The sequence below is a fragment of the Indicator indicator genome, chromosome 15 (assembly GCF_027791375.1).
Source record: "Indicator indicator isolate 239-I01 chromosome 15, UM_Iind_1.1, whole genome shotgun sequence".
In the NCBI taxonomy this organism is placed as follows: domain Eukaryota; kingdom Metazoa; phylum Chordata; class Aves; order Piciformes; family Indicatoridae; genus Indicator; species Indicator indicator.
The window spans coordinates 10,525,242-10,546,682 of NC_072024.1; the positions used below are offsets into that span (position 1 = coordinate 10,525,242).

The 21,441-nt window shown below is 47.1% G+C and overlaps 1 protein-coding gene across 2 annotated transcripts; it reads left to right on the forward strand.

Moving 5' to 3' along the window:
• Positions 1-564: 564 nt before the first annotated feature.
• Positions 565-15,558, forward strand: FAM107A (family with sequence similarity 107 member A). 2 transcript variants are annotated; one of them, XM_054387468.1, is made up of 4 exons: positions 565-625; positions 10,387-10,561; positions 14,981-15,137; positions 15,451-15,558. In XM_054387468.1, exons 2-4 carry the CDS (start codon positions 10,392-10,394, stop codon positions 15,556-15,558), a joined length of 435 nt encoding a protein of 144 aa, XP_054243443.1. In that variant the 5' UTR covers positions 565-625; positions 10,387-10,391. The 2 variants fall into 2 exon arrangements, with proteins under 2 accessions (XP_054243443.1, XP_054243442.1); XM_054387467.1 differs by lacking the exon at positions 565-625 and adding an exon at positions 1,922-2,039.
• The last annotated feature ends 5,883 nt before the right edge of the window (positions 15,559-21,441 follow it).

Genomic DNA, 21,441 nt, shown 5'->3' on the forward strand with positions numbered 1-21,441 from the left:
GAGCTTTAGCCTATTCAAAGGCAACCTGAGGGCAGCCATATAAATGTGCATCTTTTTAAGTTTAAAACTGAGCCATGTGATTCTTTGTGGAGTGTGCAATGAGCAGCCAGGCTATGAGGCAAAGGCTGATGTGAGGGGAATCTACACAGCCATGAGACGCTCATGGGGCACATGTGGGCTGCAAGGCAGGTTGCAGTTTGAGCAAACTGCACAACCTCTCTACTTAAAGCCCTCTCCTACACCACACCCTTGGTCTAGGGGCAAAAGCCGTGTGGGATCTTCAAAATCCTGTCTGTGTCTAACCCACAGCTAGTCAGGATGGGCTGCCCATGCTCACACAAGGACACATATACACTCACCACACACAGGGGAATGCAGACCAACCTGCCTCTCATCTCCTGCATCTGATTCTCCATGTCAATTAGATTCAACAGCTCCTGGTCAGGAGGTGAAAAAAAGTAATTTTTTTAAGTCTCTAGTAGCAGATGACCAGCAGCTCCCCCCACATTTCATCTCCTGTAACAGAGCAACAGTAATTTTAATTTCTCTCTTTTCCTCCAGAAAGAATATTCCCTTCAGTCCAAATGTCCAAGTGGAAGTGGGAAGCCCAGGAGCAGCAGCTCAGGTGAGTGCCAGCAGTTTAGAGAGGTGAGCTGGGAAAGGCTGGGGCTTCTGGTCACATCCAGCACTGATGAGCCCTTGGCTGGAAAACATGGCTGGGACGGAGGAAAATACTGTGATGTGGAGAAGAGCAAAATGTGGAGAGGTGAAAAGAAGTGAATAAGCACCCCTGGCCTCTTTCTCCAGTCCTTCTCAGGGCTGAGAGCATTAGACCAAGATGTGGCCAAGGCCATGCATGCACCCACAGGTGCCACAGCATGTGCCTGTGGCTGAACACATGCCAGTGCCCTCCAGCTTCCCTTATTCCCTTCTTCTGAGTGGATATGGTTTCACTCCATCTCTGCTGACATGGGACAGCCTGGGCAGAAGAGCTGGACTGCAGCATCCACCTAAAACACAAAAGGAGTTGCTGGGGACGGGGAGGGGGGGCTGTTAACTCCATCTCCTCCTCTGGCTTTGCAGCCTCTGGTTTCCCAGGCCTGTGGTAATTCAAGGCTAACAAACATGGTACCTGCAGCCACACTGAGGAAGGGAACAAGAAGCCAAATCTAGGCAAGGGTTGCATCTCAGCAGGATGAGACCTTGGGGCAGTGGGAGCCTGGAGCAGTGATGCAGTGGCATCACCCAGACCTGGTGCCACCTGTCTGCATGCACAGGGCCTGCTTCTGCCTCCCGCAGCCCTAAGCCATGGGGTGCAACAGCTGCTCCCCCGGGCCCGTGCAGCAGTCGGTAGCTGAGAGGGTGTTGCGACACTCCAGGGAACAATCACGATAACTCGAGCGGTTGCCCTGGTGCCGGGCTTGGCTGTTGCAGTGGTTGCTAAAGAGAGTGGGCGTGCGGCTTCCTCTGGGGCGATCTGATTTCTCCAGGAGCATGGTTAAGGCATGCTTAAGAGGAGAAATCGTCCTCCGTGGAGCAGGGACACGACCTCTCTGCCGGCAGCAGCAGTTGTGCTGAGCGGGCTGCTCGGGCGCCTGGGCACACACAGAACTGTTTGCTTTGGGGGAAACAGACGCTCAGCTTGTTCATCTGTCCTGGGAGAACATCATCCAGCAACGAAGAGCAAAGGGACCAAGTTTTCAGGGTGGCAGAGAGACCTTTGGGACTGGCACCGAGGAGTGGGCAAAGCCGCTGGCTCCTGCCAGGTGAGCTCCAGCCCTTGGTGTGGTCCCAGTAGGGTGGTGAGAGCAGCAGGGAGGCAGCACCGGTGCAGCAGCCACCTCCACGTGATCCTCCGTCCTGTTCCTGCCAGAGAGACCTGGCAGGAGCCAGGCAGCTTCGTTGGACCCTGCCAAAAGTCATGCAGGCGCGATCACAGCCGAGCAGAAGTGCCAGCCTCAGCCCCTGCAGCCCCATGTCGTGGGGCACAGGGCAGCACCTTTCCCCCGGGCTCCCCAGGGCCACGCTGCAGAAATCAGGTAAGTCCAGGGTCCCCCACTAGCTGCTCCAGGGTGGTCTTCACATTTCTGCCAGGTCCTCACCACAGGGATGGTCTGCTGGCCCCCATGGGATTAGTCTCTGCTGCGTAAGTGTTTACACACAGGTGACTTTGGACCCTAGCTTAAATTTTATTTGAGATATCATGTTACTTTAATACTTCAGTAGCTGCTTCTGCTTCTCAGAATCCTTCCGCTTCTGCCTTTCAAAACAAACCCCTATCCCTCAAGAAATTTACTAAGCAAACCCACACTGCAATTCAAGCCTATTAGGAGAGGCACTGGGCTGGACAGGGGGCACTGGCTAATACAGTAGCTGCAAATCAGCATGGGAGAATTTTCTCTGTGTTCAACAAAATACCTTTAGCTGCGTTAAAACATTCATTAATGATTGATGTGCGTCTCTATCATGGGCAGGCAAATCCACAGAGCAAATATTTGACGAGAAACTAAAAGTAACTTTGTGACTGAGAAATGCTGATAAACATCTGTCACTGCCTGACAAAACCAAACAAGCTGCTCCACATGGTGCCTGCAAGAGGCAGGGGGTGACGTCCCTTGGCGATTGCTAACAGAGTGGGATCCCAGCCTTGCTCTCTTTGCTTGTCGTAGTCCGAGGTAATTAAATTAACTTCAGGCTGAGGGGAGCTTGCTGCTGCCTGACTGTGCAAGCACTTCCAGCGTTAGCTGACGTGAAACAGAGAACTGGTAACTTCTATGCACCAGACAGCTCAGCTAGCCCCAGACCCGCTGGGACTTTACTCTTCCAAATAGGTGTGTGTGAGCGCAAAGCTCAGTGGGTGACCGTGGTACCATCCAAGGTCCTTTACATTTGCAGTGATTGCAGGTGGTGGTGTGTAAGCCTCCCAGACTGAGCCCAGAGACCTCTCTATGCCCCACTTAGGCGGGTGCAGTGAGGGTGTAAATGTGGGATGCCAGCTGCACAAGCTGCAGTGCTGGTATGATACTTGGCAAGGGTAGGCAGGGCTGGGGTTACTGGCTGGACTGGAGGGACTGGCAATACTGGTGGGAGAACACTGGCTGAACTGGTGGGGAGCACTGGCTGTAAGGGAGGGCAGCCTCATCCCCAGTGTGTGCTCAGCAGAGAGGCAAAGGCAGGAATAGTGGTGATATCCTGGCAGTGGTGCCAGGAACTGCAGAGCCATGTCCCCCTGCCTCATTTCACATTTCCATCAGGGTTTCCTTTCTGTGTCCACCCTCATGACCTCACAGGGTTTTGTTCCTGAACGTTAGGAGGATGCCCAGGGCGTGCGCACCTGCTGCCCTGAGGCAGTCACCCAATAGCTGGGAACTGCTTCTGACGGTGGCCACCGTGAGTCACATTCACCCTACTGCATTATAAATACCAGAATTAGCCTTACTTAATTATTAAGAACTATAGATTAAAAGCAGACAAAGGCTCTTTGCCTCCTTTCCGGAGCACACGTATCATTTGTCGGTGACACGGTCACCTGGTGACAAGCGACGGGGAGCGTGCCAGCTCCATCAGTATGAGATGCTCCTGAGCTGCTGGCACCACAGGAACCAGAGGAGAGGAAAATCACAGTGAGCATGGGAGCTGGTATCGTCTCAGCCACAGAGGGTAATGACTAGCATCTGCCAGTCTTTGGGCTCACTGTATTATTATTATTATTATTGTAATCATCATCATCATTATTATTAACATCATCATTATTAAGATCATCATCCATCACCAGGGCAGTAAGCCACAGAAGCCATTAAGCTAATGTGAAGGAATGACAGGGATTTTGTTCCAGGCTTGGCTACACAACAGTGACACAGGGATCACTTGGGGTGTTAAAGAACATTTTTGGGGCTCAGCTGAGGACTCATCCATCAAAGGGCTTCCAGGCACTGTGACCCTCCCTGTCAGGCAGCACCCACATCTCATCCTCGAAAGCTGGCACCTGGGTGCCTCACTCTGCCCTGAACACACCAGCCATGCAAAAGTGGCTTCCAAAAGCAAGTGCCCAGCTCTGAGGTGGAATCACTTGTCCTCCCTGCAACAGATCCAAAGCAGTTGCACACCCAGGAGCTGCTGTCACCACACAAAGCTTTGGGGCTCACATGTGAACGTTTTGCTGCCCCGTGATGCCAACCACAGCTATTCAGTGTTTCTAAAATACAATTACCTACAGGCAAACCATGTGAATTACCAAATGCCATCATCAGTTCAAAAATCCAAAGTGAAAGACAAACTCTCAGCTTCCTTCTCTGTAGGACTGAACATACAGCATTACCTTTTCTGCCATTACACTCAAGAGAAAAGCCATAGGGCCAAACTCCAGCCCCCCTTCAGACAATGGAAATGCATTGACTGAAAGCTCATGATCTGACTGGGAAAAAAAATGTTAACTTTTGGTTAACAGGTAGGAGTGTGCATGTCTCAGTGCTTAAAAGGATCTGAGGCTGATTTAAAGATCCCACACATCACTTACACATGCAAACCATGGCAGGGTGTAAGGACAGGCTGGCTTCTCTCAGCCTTCCTGAGGAGAAGGGATGTGAGGTATGGTTCCCTCACACTATTAGAAGCTGTAGCCCAGAAAAGGGAAGGTTCCCCCAATGACTGCAGTTAAATGTGCCAGAAACTCACGTTATTTCCCAGGGTCAGGTTCCTTGTGTAAATAGCTTTAAACCAGCTCTGCTGGCCTGTATGGAGTGTGTTGGCTTTGCAGTCCCCTTACCTGTAGGATGTGTATGACCAGCTTCTTTCAGCAGCCCCTCATTAATCTGTTGGTTCTTTAAAAAAAGACACATGCATGAATACACCCCAAGCCTCCAGAAAACCAGAGGTTCTTCTCTGTAGCCACAGTTTTAAGTAATCATTTATGCCCAGGAAATGGTCCCTTGGGTCAGTGGTTTTACAAACCCAGCTCCAGCGTTTTGACTCTGGGCATCCTGAGGATTTTGCTCAGTCTCATCCCTTCTACCAAGTGACAGGGTTTCACAGAATCACAAATAGTAATATCCTCTGAACTTAGATCCCATTCCCAAATAATGCCTTCTGCCTGTTTTGATGTGGATGCTATTTGACAGAGGCCCATTCTCTTCCCAGAAAGGGCAGTTTGGTAATCATCTGCCCCTTATCAACAAACCTCTCCAAAGATGCTCTGTTTGGAAAATCAGCTCACGAATGACACAGACAGCAGAACTAAAAGACTGCAAATTACTTTTGCATTATAGCTTGCACCTGAAGCTAAACACTGACCTGTGCTGCAGAAGCACATCAAAAGCTTTGTGAGATGCTGAGAACCAAGAGGGCATCACTGCACGGGGCAGGGCATGCTGCAGAGCAGGGACACGGTGCTGGTGGAGGAGAACGTAGTTTGCTTGAAAAAGGGCTGAGAGATGGGCAGGGGAAGGGCCAGCAGGTGACAGAGGGGCAGGATGTCACAGGGACAAACAGGTTCTGGAGGGGCAGGATGGCACAGAGAGCTTGGCAAAACAAAAGTCAAAGGTGAAGAGGCATTTCACATGAAAACCTGCAAAAAGCAGGTTGTGACTTGCTGCACCCTCCCTTCTCCTATACAGTCCCAAGTTGAGAGGCGCTGAGTATGAGCCCAGTCCTCCACCCTAAAGCTTTCTAAACCCAACAGCTATGGATTATTTTCTTTTCAACCTCTTTTGATTTTCTCCTTGTGAAGAACAGCTGGAGCCAAGCAGGCAGCCGTAAGCAGAGCTGCACCCCTCGGGTTACCTGCCCCTTCCAGGGCCATTAATCCCCTTAACATTCCTGGGGATTATTTCCCTCCTAACAGGACAGTGAAGCAGGCTGCCAGCAGCAGCACAGGCTGCAGCAGGCAGCATACAGTCCTTACAGAGAGGGGTTCACAGGGAAACCCACCACAAAGAGACAGCTCACTTATTCCTAAACAAATGCTCTGTGATGGGCATCTCCTATGAGTGAGGGAAAACCAAAAAGCTGCAGCAGCACAGCTCTGCGTAGCTCAGCTCCAGCCACAGCCAACCTGTTCAAGAGGTCCCCATTCCTCAGCCTGGGCATGAGCCACTCCTCCTCTTCCTCCTCTCCAGGAGCAGGCTAAAACCTTTCTCCTTGCCTTGGGCTGCACAAAAGCCACTTAGCATCCCAAGCTGCACACCCTCCTAGCAGGGTATATTTAATGTGTTGTTTTCAACATTCTGGTTTTCAAATGCATTTAATGTTGCACCAAAACTGCCTGATACCTTGTTTCCCAAAAGACTGGGGCTGAGCATAATCAGAAGTGGAAAATATTTGCCCTAGGATTGCAGTCTGATGATTTTATCCCAAGTCTCCCAGCAACTGGGGTGTTTATAAGCATTTCTAGGCAGTCTGAGCAGAAATTTGGGGTTGCTTGAGGGCAGGACAGACCAGGATAACTCAAATGTCATTTTTCTCCTCCAGCCAAACCCTCACCTTGTGGCAGGAGGGTGGTTGGTTTCTGGGCCATCTCAAAGATGTTCAATATTCCCTGCAGGGTCTCCTAGAAAACTAATCAAGACTGGGAGCTTCTTTCACAGCTATGGCTGGGAGAGGAGATCACACCATACATGAACTCCAAGTATCTGCCAGTAGGTCTGGCTTCCTTATCCAGGCAGTCTTGGAAATGTACCTTTCCTAGAAAGTTTCAGGCTTCTAGAAATAAGGAAAAGGAAAATATTTAAAAGCACACAAACGACTGAGTACATTGGAGCAAACAGCTACTTTTTATAAGCAACACCTGAAAGCAGATCTACTTCAAAGGTCACACTGCCTTTCCCAGTACAGCAGAGGTTATTAAAATTCACACTTTTTTTTTTTTGTTTAGATCTTGCCAAGAACAATATAAAAATGTCTAACACCTTTTGCTGATTTATGATGGTGGCCAAGGAGGTGCCAGAGCAGAGCCTTGTTCATTGATCTACAACTGAATCATGCAAAACCAGGCATCCTGCTGTAAATCCACTGCAGAGACCTGGCTTGATTTATACCTCTAGCACTATAAATAACGACAAAAAGCAGCCTGATAGCAGTCTGTCTCCCCTTACACAGACATGAATTACATCAGATCTTGAAGATGATAGATCTATTACATGAGAAACATTTTGCACTGAGTCCCTGTCTGCCAACCTGCAGGAAAAAGGATGCCCTGTCCTTACTCCCAGCATCACCCCAAGCTGTGTTTCAGGCACACCAATATTTTTATATTCTCATTTTTCATTTCCTGCTCAATGCAAATAAAGACATTCCTTGAATTGTTCCAGACTAAGGTCTTCTGGAGGTTTAAAGTGCTATTCTTGTAGTAAGGCTCCTTTCAGTCCTAGGCAGGGACAAGCTCAGGGTTTTGACTTTGTCCCTGGGGCAGCAGTATGGATGTCCACTGGAAGCCAAGCCCTCCAGGGTGGGTGTCTGCATACCCCTAGGCACATCTAGCACAGTGAAATCAAGCTCAGAGCTACCTGCTGTGTCCTGGCCTCCACAGTATTGTTCAGGCAGATTGCACTCATTGTGAGGACATACTGATTTAACAGCCCCCTGGGCAGAAATGCTTCCAGTCAGTTTCAGTTCCTCCCACTCTTTCCTTCCAAGTATTTTCATTTCTACTAGTTTCAGGAAGAAACTCCCCATCTGCCTTCAGTGAGTAGACTGATAAATTGCTGCTTCTTTGCAAGTTTAGATTGCCAGGCAAGTTTAGATTGAAAAATAACCACTCTAGCCAATTCAAAACCTCCAGGTTGGCTGTGGTGCTCCCCAAAATGTTACATAAGCAGAAGGTCTCCCAAGACAGGAGGGGTCCTTCCCTGATCATCCTCAGTGTATGGGGATGGAAACACCACAAGAACAAACTGAAGGGCTGGATGACACTGTGCAACAGTGCTGGGCATTAGCACTGTGTGGACTTGGGGACAGCCTGCCCCAAGCAAATCTCCCAGGACCTGGGTCTTGTAGGTAGGGAAGAAGGGATTCCCACTCCTGAGCTGCAAAAGCAAACACATACATCAGGAAAGCAGGGGAGGAAACATACTTTGTAAGTAAAAGTGCTGCACCAGTGACCCAAGAGCTAGTACAACTTAGCAGCAGGGCCTGAGAGCTACTTGGTATAGAAAAAAACAAACAAACAAACAAACACCAAAGTCACTACAGTTACAGCCACTTACAGCACCCAGGCTGTTCCTTCAGGCTTGGTTGGCTGTGTAATCCTTCCATGCTTGCTGCTCCCTGCATTATCCCCTGGCAGAGCACAACAGGTGGATTTAAGATGGGCAAATGCAAGATCACTATGCCTCAGCCCTTCTGCCATGTGGCAGGAGTTGGTATCCAGCACACAAGCACTCGTGGGCATCTCTGTCACTGGAGGCAGCTTCTGGTCTAAAACAATGGCAGAGGAACGGTGGGGAAAGGGCACAGTGATACTGAGGCTTGTCTGTTGGCATAGCTGTCCAAAGCCTATTACCATTGAAAACACCTGGCATTTTATTTAAGCTGCTCCATGAAGAGATTTTTTTTTGTTTGAAGAATTAAAACATCGCTTTGCCATTTGAAATGGGAGCTCATCCAATTCATTCATGCCAAAACAAACCTTTGATTTTGTACCTTGGTATTTTTTGTCTCTTCTCCTGTAGAAATTTTAAAAAAAAAAATTAATAAATAATTTTTTTTAAAAAAAAGGAATAAGTAGAAGAAGGAAGGAAAAAAAGTGTAAAAAAAAAATCAATTTTACTCCAGTTCAAACCTCACATGTTTTCCCATTGCTCCAAACCTGGCTTTCACCTTAACAAAATCTAGCCAGGAAATTGTGCTGCATTAACCCCTGGCTGTTCTTCAGTCCCTGCATCTCTCTGGAAGGCAACACTGAGCCCTGAGTTTCAACCTGTGGAGTCTGATATCACAGGGATCTGAGTCAGCCTGGCACTAGCCATCAAACATCAAACCATGCTACCTTCCCCTCTGCCAGCAGTGATGTATGATCCTAGAGGAAAATAATTTGATACAAGAAATCACTGGTTCCAGCTTCCAAGCACCCTTTAAATATGCACTGAACTATTCACCCCAATTACACTCATGTAATGGGTTCTGATTTGTTTTCTTTGTTCCCAAAGCAGTAGGGCCCTGGTCACATTAACATTCAATGAGTTGTTTGATATTGAATCATTTCTTTAGCAGTACTATTCCTTACACAATTCTGTTTGATTGCAACCCACTTCACATTTGGTAAGCACTTACTGACTATGAAAGAATGACCTAGCCTGCTTTCTCTTGCCTTTTTTTATTGATTCCTCTTTTTAAAGGGTTTTATTCCTTTTATACAGGAGGTTGCAATAAGAGAGAGAGGCAACATTACGAAACAACTGTTTTCCTTGCTGCTCCATCAACCCATATAACTTCACACTAGGCCCCCAAAAATACTGCAATAATGAAGCACTTACAGACATGGGAGCTGCCTACACCCTTTTCCTAGGACTTCTTGTTCTTACTGGTAAACGTCCAAATTGTTCAAGTGAATAGTCAGGAATAAATTGCCCTTTCTAGGCCCCTGATTAGACCGTACACTGAATAATTATAGGCAGCCCCACTGTGCTCTGCATTTAAAGACACAGCCCACCACATGCAGTTTCTCTTTGCACTCACTTTGTATAGGGATTTTTTGTAAAGAAGCAATGTGGAGAGCTTGGAAAATACCAACAGTGAATATGCCCTGCGGTTTGCCTGAAATCCAAGCTGCCATCAGTCCCAAAGCAGTGGGCTCCTGTTCTTACATCCAGAACATGCCCATTGTTACAGCACGATCACACGCTGCTTGGGAGAATTGTGCTTCTCTTGCCATCAGGCTTCACCCTCATTATTAGGCCACCAGGACAGCAGCAAAATCTTTCCTTGACATTTCAGATAGAGCAGCACTTCCTCAGGCTTGTTTTTTGGAAGCCCCTCAAGTCCCACCACATATTCTTGTGCTAAGGGACCCACAACCTTGGCCAGGACAGCCAAAGCAGCAGCTCAGCACAGCCCACAGCCATGGCTGTTTCCAGGTTTAGTTAGACCTATCTTGCGTTAATTAATCCTTGGCACTAAGCACTGCAGCCACTGAAGCAAGCGGCTGGCAAGTCATTTAAGTGATCTAATTAATAAATGTCTCATCAACACCACACAGGGAGTATTCTTTAAAACCTCTAAACAACCCACAGCAGCACAAAGAGGCAAGTGCATGCAGACACTGACACAGGTCTCGAGCAGCTGGGGAAGGCAGCAGCTCTTCTCCTCTGTCTTGCTCAGGACAGAAAAGCTCCAGCAGGTTCCAGGTGACAGTGGGCTGAGACTTCTCATACAAACACCTCTCTTTTCTTCCAGCATCGATGTACACCGAAATAGAGCGGGAGCGACCGGACGGTGGGAATATCCTGACTCACCCAGACTACAGAGATGGAAACCCGGACCTTATCAAACCTAAAAAACTCCTAAATCCTGTAAAAGCCTCGAAGAGCCACCAAGAGCTGCACAGAGAGCTGTTGATGAACCACAAAAGGTAAGAAGAGGTCACAGTTTGCCACTGGAGTGCTCCAGGAGGTGCTGAGCTGTTGGAGCTCAGCAACCAAGGCACAGGTACCAATGACAACCTGAAGGTTAGAAGGGTACAATAAATCCCTTCACTTGCAAACAAACACAGCATAAAACTTGCTGTAGCCCTTTCCTCTTTTCTCTGAGGTGACAGTTTCTTTTAAAACAAAAGCAGAATGAAAAGCTCCTCCTCTGCCATCCTGAAGCACTTTCTGGTGCAGCTCGTTATTTCCATATTTGAGCCTCAAAACCGCAAGCCACAAGTGCAGGAAGAAGCAAGGCATCTTTACAGCCCCTTTCTCCATGCCCCATGCATGTTTTCCCCCTCTTTTGCCCTGGTCCTGATTTTTTATATCTTCATCACTGACTTGCCAAATCCCTAGCAATGTGCAGCATTCCTTGTGGGCTTTTAAGTTCAACCCAGAGGCAGTAAGAGGTGCAGGCTGGATGGAGCCATTGAAAGATGGGGGAGCACCAGGGTGAGATCATCTGTAAAAGGAGACCCTTATTTCTGACTTCTTATACAGTGAAGCTTATAAAACTATCTCCCTAAAAAATGAAACAGGCAAAGTTAGGCTGGTATTCACAGTCCTGACCTCCCACCCCATCACCCCAGTTTAACTCTTTCAGGGTGGAGATATGACATCAAGAAAATGTCACCAGTGACTGTGAATTTACAGCCTCATCATTCCTTTGCAGCAACTGTCTGAACATCAGTGCAATAAAAGCACAGTCAGTTCAGAGGGTTTTGAGCACAGCAGGAAATCTTCTGGCTTTATATTAACATTTTCTGAACACCCTGAGATATTCTGACACGATAGCACTTTGGCTACCTAATTAAAAGGAGCGCTGCCTCTGTTCAAAAGGACTAAAGTCATCACAAGAAGCAGACACATATATTAATTCAGCAAACAATCAAGCCTGCCAGCAGGTTGCATTAATCAGTCCTGGCACTGGCTGGGCTGAGCTTTGATTTGATTTTCCCAGAAACAGAAGAATTATAGAACTGTACCCAGGCTGTTCTCTGGCATCACAGCAGATGTAACTATACCAGCCAGATATTTTTAAAACTCTCTGGGTTGAGAGTGACCATATCCTGCCTAGTGATACTGCCCAGTTTAAAGGCCCACCCACCAGCACTGGCTTTGGTCTCACGTGGTCTAACCATGATGGAACAAAGATTCAAGAAATCCCTGCCACAGAGGTAGCAGAGACAAATGACAGCAGATGGAGTATGGACCCCTCGGCGTGTGACAAGCTGAACTTCAAACTGGCAAACAAAAAGCACATCAGAACTTTGTATTCTCTTTCTGTGCCTGTCACCACATTAGATGTACATGTGCTATCAAATCCTGGGAGGAGGCAGCTCCACTGCCATCTTGCATCTCCTGGTGCCTCTGCTTATAATCCTGTATGGCTCAGGCATCAGTTTACACCTGCTTTGACTCTAGCCTCCCAAATATTTTTCAGCAAGTTTGTGAAACAAACCGTACTGCTGGTTTCTTGTCACTCCTGACTCTTCCAGTTTTGCTTTCTGCTACATGTTGTTACAGAGGGAGAGAGGGGAGAAGGGAGAAGGAGGGTGATCTACAACTCCCTCCTGTTTCTGCTTTGCTGTTGGCTTATTCCCTTGAGCAGCAGGGAGAAGCAACTCAAATAAGCACCTTGTGCAACAAATCCCAAACCCACAGGCAACATCGCAAGTTGGTCTCCAGCATGCCAAGACAGGTTTGCCTTCTCTCAAGCCTTGAGAAAAGCATTTCTGCAGTATACAATTCTTCCTGCCTTGAAAAACCATCCTGACAGCTCTGGGGCCCCTTCACTGATATTGCCATGAACTTTGTCCTGTCATAAAGCAACAACAAAAAAAATTACAATAGGAAGCATCATTAAATGTGGCACTGGAAGGATGCAAGTACTGGTCCCCAGTGACAGCACAGAGGTTTGCTGCATCTGGAGAGTGTTTCCTTCTGCCTGCCAGTTCAATTTCTGATGCAAGATACCATCTCAGTGCCTGTCACTTTGCCAAGAGAGCTCTGTAGTCCACTGGGTTTGAGGGTTTGATGTCTCTGCTTTAAAATGACCTTGGCAAGAACTAACCAACCTTTGGTCAACAGAAGCCTCCCAGTGCCAAGGAGAAGCTTTGTGTTAATAGCACATCCTGACCCACCAAGACCTTAGCACAGACACGGGGAGGTCCCCTCTTCACCTCAAAGCAAACATTCATTCACAGGAACCAAACACCCCACATTTTACAGCAGGGTGTGGTGAATACTCTCAGCCCTTTAGTTTAAACAAATGTTAAACCCATCCCACAGAAGTGGTCAGGCCATACTACTTCCTAGATCTTCAATTCCTTCTTCTCAAAAATACAACTTCAGTCAACTAATTCTAGTCCTGTATTTTTTTTTTTGAAGCTAACATTTCAGCTGCTGTTGCAGAAGTTAGATGCATAAATTCAGCCTTGACCACTTCTTAATAATCTATTCTTCAGCAACAGAAAATTGCAGTTACAATAATCTGCCCTGAATTCATGGAAAAGACCTTAAGATCATCAAGTCCAACCATAGCCTAACATCCCCCTGTACACATCTGTTACATCATGTCCCTAAGCTCCCCATCCAAACATTTTTTAAACACCTTCAGGGATGGTGACTCTACCACTTCCCTGGGCAGCCTGTTCCAGTGGCCAATGGCCTCTTCAGTGAAGAAATTTTTTCCTAATATTCAATCTAAACCTCCCTTGGTGCACCCTGAGGCCACTTCCTCTCACTCTGTCACTTGTTACTTGGGAGTAGAGGCCAACCCCCACCTGCTTTCAGGTCACTGCAATGAGGTCTCCCTTCAGTCTCCTCTTCTTCAGGCTGAACAACCCCAGCTCTCTCAGCCACTCCTCATGGGACTTCTGTTCAAGATCCCTCACCAGCTTTGTTCCCCTTCTCCAGACATACTCCAGGATCTCAATGTCCTTCTGATAGTGAAGGGCCCAAAACTGAACACAGTATTCAAGGTGAAACCTCACCAGCACCGAGTACAGGGATACAGTCTCTTCCCTGCTCCTACTGGCCACACTATTCCTGATACAAGCCAGGACACTGCTGGCCTTCTTGGCTGCTAATCACACAGCTGGCTCATGTTCAGCCAGCTGCTGACCAGCAGCCTCAGATCCCTCTCTGTCAAGCTACTTTCAAACCACTCTTCACAAAACCCATGGCACTGCATGGGCTTTTGTGACTGAAGTGCAGGACCCAGCACTTGAATGACATACAGTTGGTCTCAGATCACTGATCCAGACTGTCTAGATCCTTCTGCAGAGCTTTCCTCACCTCCAGCAGATGGATATTCACACTTGGTGTCGAATGCAAACTTCCTGAGGGTGCACTCAGTCCCCTCATCAGAGTCATTGATGAAGATGTTAAATAGAACCAGCCCAAATACCAAGCCCTGAGGCTATAGGTATCAGCTTATGTTCAGCTTCCCAGGAGCTTCAGGTTTTGGTCTCTGGTGCTCCTATGCTTTCAGAGGAGCAGAAGCTGGTGGTAAAGCAGCTGGGGTCAGCTGCAGGAGGCACATCTGAGTGTCTAAATTTAAGTGTGGCCATATTCAAAGGTGTTAGGTTTATGACATCTCTTTAGAGAACTTCTTTCATCTCTTTACCACTTATTTACATCTTGCCTGCATGCCCTTGTCATGTTTCCTTTCCCATGTTCCTTCACAGAACAGAGCTTGGAGTAGAGTAGATCCTCTCCATCTGAGATGCTTCAGGTGGCTGAAGGGGAGCCAGATGCCTGCCCAGTCACTAACGGCTCTGGCTTCCAGAAGAAAGGGGATTTTATTTTGGCCTCTTGACCCAAACTCTCCATATCAACAGGAGGATCGTTAGTCCCCAGCTCTGAAGCAAAACTGCGATGCAACGAGGAGAGGAACTGCCAGGACAATCATTGCAGATCAATGACTACCCCTGCTGGTGGAAAGAAAATCGTCCGTATTTAAAATGCCCTCAGCGCGGCTGAATCTGTCACTGCCATCATTGAAACTAGTGACAGCAGAAGCCAATGGCAGCTCCCCTTTCCCCACCCGACCCAGACAGCTGTAGCGCCTCAATGAAATGGGACTAGCAAAACTTCAGCATCAGAAACCCCACACTCAGACAGCAAACGCTGTACCCACCCAAGGCAGGCAGCTGAAAGAACCATCCCAGCAGTAAGGTGCTCCCAGTAATACCCTTATGCCTTGTGGATGGATTTGTGGACCATGACTTGTTTGTGGACCAATGTCCTATGTTTTCATTTAGGACTGAGAGGAGTTTTGGGGTTGCCAAACTGGCGGTGGTTACTCCCCAGGGTGTAGGCACTCGGGCCCTGATTTATCTGCTTTTTATCCACAGAGGTTTGAGTATGGACAGCAAGCCAGAGCTGCAGCGGGTGCTTGAGCACCGACGGCGAAACCAGCTCATCAGACAGAAGAAGGAAGAGGAGGAGGCAAAGAAATTGCAGTCTCCTTTTGAAAAGGAGCTGTTAAAAAGGCACCAGAGGCTAGATCAGGTAGAACTGAGTTTTCTGCTATCCCTCAGTTATCCTAACCACCTTGCACAAGGCACAGACCATAGGGGAAATGGGTGAGCTGAGGCTCAACCCAGTATAAATGTTTCAGTGGGCCAGCAAAAGTGACTAAAGGTGAACGTGGCTCTGGTGCAATGGTTTGGATAAAGACAGCACCGACATGCACTACACACTCATTCAACTTTAGGCAGTAATGACTGGGCACTCAGCAATAATGAAGCCCACAGTTTTGATGTAGCTAATGAACTTTGGTCTGTTGGCATGCACAGATAATGTTGACTCTTCTTTCTTACAGCTGGAGAAAGAGCAGGAGAAGCAGGAAGACCATGAACCAGAATTCATTAAAGTGAAGGAAAACCTGAGAAGAACATCGACTGTGGCTGGGGATGAGAAAGCAGCGTAGCTTCTGCCGGAGTCCAGCAGAGACCCTACCAAGGCCGGCGCTTACACACATGCTGATGTCTCTGTACATGGTGGACATTCATGGATGCATCACTGGGGTTACTTATGGTTATTAACACTTGCCCCAGCAGAAGGCACAAAAAAGGTTTTCCCAGCCCAAGAAGATATCACTGTGGAAAAGGTGCAGTATTTGCTAAAGAAGTACTCACATGAGGAGATACAGAGAGAAATGTTATTCCACACCCAACCCCACACCCCACCCCCACATTGTGGGTGCATGCTAACCTCCAGCTAACTCTTGGTTAACCCTTGAGACACAGTGACTGTTTAAGCCAGGGAAATCTGTTTAAGCAAGGGAAATCTGTGGAGGGATGGTTTGGGGGACCCCTGCTTCTTCCTGGAAGCAGGCTTGCCAGGCATGGGGTGACAGGAGGGCAGCTGCAGGTCTGGAGACCATCCTGGAAACCTAGCATGGTAACTAAAAGGGACAATCTGCATATTACTGAGAACAGCCCAGGTGACCATAATGGCTTTTCCAGGGGTCACTGATATTGCACCAGTGTGCAGGTCAAGCCTGGCTAAGGCTGCGTGTCCCAGCAGCACACCCATACTATTAGGAACATCCAACTCTGTGTGCCCATACCACTGCAGCACAGGCAGGTGCAGCTGTTCCTTACAAGCACCTTTAAATTGAATTTTAAACTTGTCTGAAAAGAGCTATTTTGGCAGTTCCATGCTCAGGCAGAAAATACACTGGACTATGCCCCAAGTGAGAGGCAAGCACTGTGCAGAAAGCAAGGGCTGCTTGTTTTCAGCATGAGTGTTCATGGAAGCATTCAATGAGCAGGGAGCAGATCCCTACAGATGTAGCAGACAGACTGCTTCTTGCCCTGGACTGCTGAGCTTCAGCCTGTCACTCAGCAGCTGGAGTAGCACTCTGTGCTACCACAGAGACCCACAAAAAACGTCCTCTGCTTGAGATGGCATCAGGCCATTGCTCTGTTAACCACCCTGAACATAGCTGGCATCTGCAGGCACCATGGGCTACAGAGCATGCAGGTGCTGATGCAAATACATTTGTCAGTGATGATCATTCCCTTTTCCAGAGGGCAGAGCTGCCCCATTTCAACTGCCACTTTGCAAAGCTAAAAATCTTCTTGCTGCTGGCACAGCAAAGCCGAGATATAGGGTGAATTTGTACTTATAAGGGCACCCATGTCCTGAGGTATCCATATCTGGAGTTAAAATTGCACCTTTAGGAAGATCTCAGCTTCTTTCTTCTCACATTAGCCTAAACATCACAACTCACCTACTGCCTTCGAACACTGGCTCCTGAATGGCAGCCCTCAATGGACTTAGTCAGCTGGGAAGGTAACACTTGGTTAAACAATATCTACTATCCACATCTTCAGTGAATCCATCCATACATTAAGGGAAACTGGGCATTTATCACATATTTATTAAAAAGTTACTAATCCACTCCCTAGTCCCCCTGGACCAGTGGGGTGTTTCACTTCAGATCAACCTGGCAGCTTGAACAAAACATCTGAGCCACACCACATGTCAAGAGCAGTGACACAGGTATGGGACTTCTACAACAGCTTGGACTATAAAAGCCCTCAACTCTATTTCAGTCTTTGAGAGCCCCATCCATGGCAATGTCTCTGCAGTAGTTTTTAAGCCCCTTGCTCATCATGCTTACTCTAAACAAGCTTTTATTTCAGAAATCCAAACCATATGGTCACTATCTAGAAGGATCTATTATGTCCTTTCTAACTGTGAAGATTTTCTTTTGGGTTATGATCAAAACCATGATGAAGACAAAGAATCAACCATTTTTTTCAGGGAGGGGAAAAAAAAAGCCATATTTCTCCAAGGGGAAAAAAAAAAAAAAAAGAAAAAATGTTGCTAAGGATGCTTGTACCCAGCTGTAAAGAATGAAGTGTGACACTCCACTGATAACCTCAGTTTAAAAAACAAGACAGAAATACTGTGCTGGTGTTTAGTGAGGGGTTATGGCACAGGTTAAGTAACCCTGATCAAAGTGCTCAACAAATTTCAGCAAATTAATGTGCAATTTTGCCACAGATGGATATGGATTCCAGGAGAGGCAATCTGTCACTCTGTATGCACCAGTGAAATCAGTGTTATCAGCACACCCAGGCTGAGATGGGGGCTTTTATGCAAGTCCAGTAAGGCCTGAGTAAGTTGAGTGCTCGGTTCAGCAAAGAGAAGTTGAAAATAGTTTGCTGCACTCTTCTTGAATACACAAATATACACAGGAAAAAGAAAAAAACAAATCATAATCAAGGTGTCTTCCCTTGATGTAGTGCTCACCAAGCACTGAATGAGGCTGCACACCAATGCACCATGATAGCTAAGGGGTATCTGGGCCGTTTTCAGCAGGTGTCCAGTAGGAAAAGGAAGGGCCAAGTCATACTGTCCTAACTTGGGCTGAGTTAACAGAGCCACAAGAAATGCTTCCAGCAGTGGAGAGACAGCAGAAAGCCCTGACCTGGCTGCCCGCTGGGACCCCACAGGCTGTGAGCCAGGACCCAGCCACACATCCACACACTGACCCTCCAAATGGCTGCAAGCAGCCAGCACAGGCAGTTCCCATGGGGCTAGCACGGGCTGTAGCAGCCAATGGCACACAGTGGGGCACAAGATACTTTGTCCCCAACATGAACTGCAGGCTCCATGCGATGGCACACGGGAAATGATGCTTGTACTGTTCAAGCATTGGCTTAAAATTCACAGCATTTGCCAGCACAGTTCTTCTCACCCCTGCACACTGGTAACTGCCTTCTGGCTGGGCTCAGACCCAGAGCCTGTACAGCTCTCACCAATGCTCTTGTGCTTCATGGTGTGGCAGCATGGAGGTGGCACCCAAAAACCTAACAGTGTAGGCATCACCAGGAAGATTTTGGGATATCTTTGTGTCTCTTTTAAATAAATTCTTCCCAACATCCCTAAAACCTATTCCTGAATAAAGGTGATGTATCCAGAAGATAAAAGATTATCAGAGTATTGATGGAAGATAATTTTTTGCACTGTGTATGTTGCCTGTGTGGTGTACTGTCTGTGTTCTGTGTTGGTGTTTATACATTTCTATAAAAATATGTCATGCAACTCTACTTAATTAACTCACACTGTTTAATGTGGACACTGCTGAAGAAATAAGCTAAACAATGATTGTATATTTTGCTCTATTCCACAAGGAACTGAAAAACTCTAAGGATGCAAGCAGCCAAATAAATGGAATGAACATAAAACTCAGTGAAGTCTGACAGCAACTCCTTTGTAATTGCTGTGTTAACTTACTCATCAACAAGCTGTTTTCATCATCTGCACCCAGTGCTGCTTATCCCCAGACTTCATCTCAATTTACTGTAAGTTTAAGAGCACAGAAATTGTGGAATCAAGTTTTCTCCACTGAAACTTCCCTGTATTTGATTTCTACCTGGCCACAGATGGCCACAAATGTGGGTGAGACCCACAGGCTCTTGGATTTGACTTAAAAACTCAGTTTTGAGCTGAAAAGTATTCCTCACACTAATAAGCACACTTCATTATTCACTTTAAAACATTTTAGAAGTATTTTAGCAGCAGCCAAAGACCACAGATTAAATAGAGAGGAAAAAGACAAGCTGCTTCACACATGCAAGTCACACACCCCATGTTCCCTGAAAGCCAGGTCTAAACCTGAAGGCTGCAAAGCAAAGGAAAAGACTTTTCTCTCTCATTAGTGATATCCTTAACAGCAGAGATGCCAACCTCCCACTCAGAAAAAAGGAGAGATGGTGCCTGGATGTGTCTCTCTGACACCAGGTGTCCACTGGGGTTGCCACACTGGGAGGCAATGGCATTACCTGTCCTCTGCACCCTGTGGCACCGGTGTGGGTAGTCAGCTCATCATCAGGGGTGAGGGCTCACTGCCCAAACCTGTTCTTCAGGTCAGGTTTCCAAACCATCTTCTCACCTTGTTGCCACTTTTAATAACAGCTCACTTGTTATGCTACCACAGCACGTTGTGTACTTCATTTCCTGGCACAAACCACACAAAGAGAAACATTTTGCCTGGAGAGAGAATGGTCTTTGGTGAGACATGAGACCAGGCAGGGTTTTGTAAAATGCTTTATCAACCTTTCCCAGCCCCAACCTGCAAGGTTTCCAGGGGCTATGCTGCAAGACTGCTTACACTAATCACATACCTCCTTTCACACACAGGTGCTAAAAGCAGTCATTCATATCACAGCAGTTCCTCTTCTGTGGAAGACAGAAAGAGACAATCATTTCTGTTCTTTAAAGATATGCTGACTTTTAGCTATGCACAAATTGCTACATTGCCTGGATTCTACTCTTTTTTTATTATTGGTTTTTTTTTTTTTTTCTTTCTTAACTGCCAGAGTTTTCAGTATCAGCTTGCAATTTATCCAGGTCATGCTGAAGTCTCTTTTCCTATGCCCTCATTCCTGAAGTGCTCCTTGATAGTTTGCTGCAGTGGAATTTCCTGATAAGGAACCCTTATATTTTACTGCCTAATTTGCTTCCCATTACTGCCTCAGAAGTGGCAAATTTTTTTATTTTTTCCTCAGGCTAGCAGTACCCAGACTGGCCCTCGCTGCAAATCTCAGGAACTCTCCTCTGCCTGTTCTAGGTAGTTCTTTATATTTAGAAAATTTCTCAAAATTATCTGAAACTGCCACAAGCTAACCACAAACTTGATAAACACATCACAGGAAACTTGTGAGTCAGATGTGGTACTGAGGATATCCAGGTTTATGAAAATGGGGAAAAGTGCAACATCATCAGCAACATAAGAATTGTGGGGTGTTCCAACATACCATAACCAGGTGTTCTTGTGGATTTGTATTGATTCCTACCACAGCCCATGAGATCTCTGTGCATCCTGCAGGCATGAGAACGTTGCTGGGTCCTCAGACCCCCTAACACAGACCTGGCAATGACCCACTCTGGCAGAAACCAAACCAGCCTGAAAATGAGCCTGCATAAACATCAGGTTGCAAACAGGTTCAGGCACAGGTTTCTTCCACCCTGTTTTCCCTCACTCTTCCTTCAGAAGACTTGGAGCTGCTAGTACAATTTCACATAGTTCTCAGGAAGCACAAGGCGGAATGCTTCTGACTCCAGCAGAAGAAAATAGCAGAACAAACAGGGAAAGCCCATAGATACTTCAGAAAGATGTTACTGCCTCCCAAGTGCTGGCAAGCCCAAGTCACCCCAGGATGATGTGCTGTGCTATATGAACCATTAAGACACCCTATTGCTCTGGAAGGGTGAAACAGCCACGTTAATCTAGCAGACTCATCCCTAACACACCATCCACTGCCTATGAGCATATTCACTGCATTACAGTCGGCTGATTTATTGCTGTTTCTCATGGCTTCTGGGCTTGGTTTGCGCAGGCTCAAGCTTAAAATTATAGTTATGTAAAACTACATCAGATTTCTCATCCTTTCTTTAACTTCCTATGTTAAAGCAACTCTATATGATACAGTGAATTCCACCCATTTCAACTCCTTCCCTGGCAAAGCAGTTTCCAGCAAGAGACAAGCAAGTCTGAAGCCACAGCACAGAGACATCGACGAGCTGTGGGAAGGAAAGGCTCCTTCTGATGCAGCCCGGGAGGTGTAAATTGCCAGCTCCTGTCCTGAGGCACCAGGACAGCCCGCAGTCAGGATTGCTGGAGATGAAGGCAGCACACACCCCGTGGCAACCTCCCGCTGCCCCGTAACATGACATAGCACTTTGGGACACGGTTTAGTGGGCATGGTGGTGGTGTTCTGACACGTTCATAATCTTAAGAGATTCTTTACAGCCTTATTGATTCTATGACCCAGCCTGCCAGTCACATCCCCAG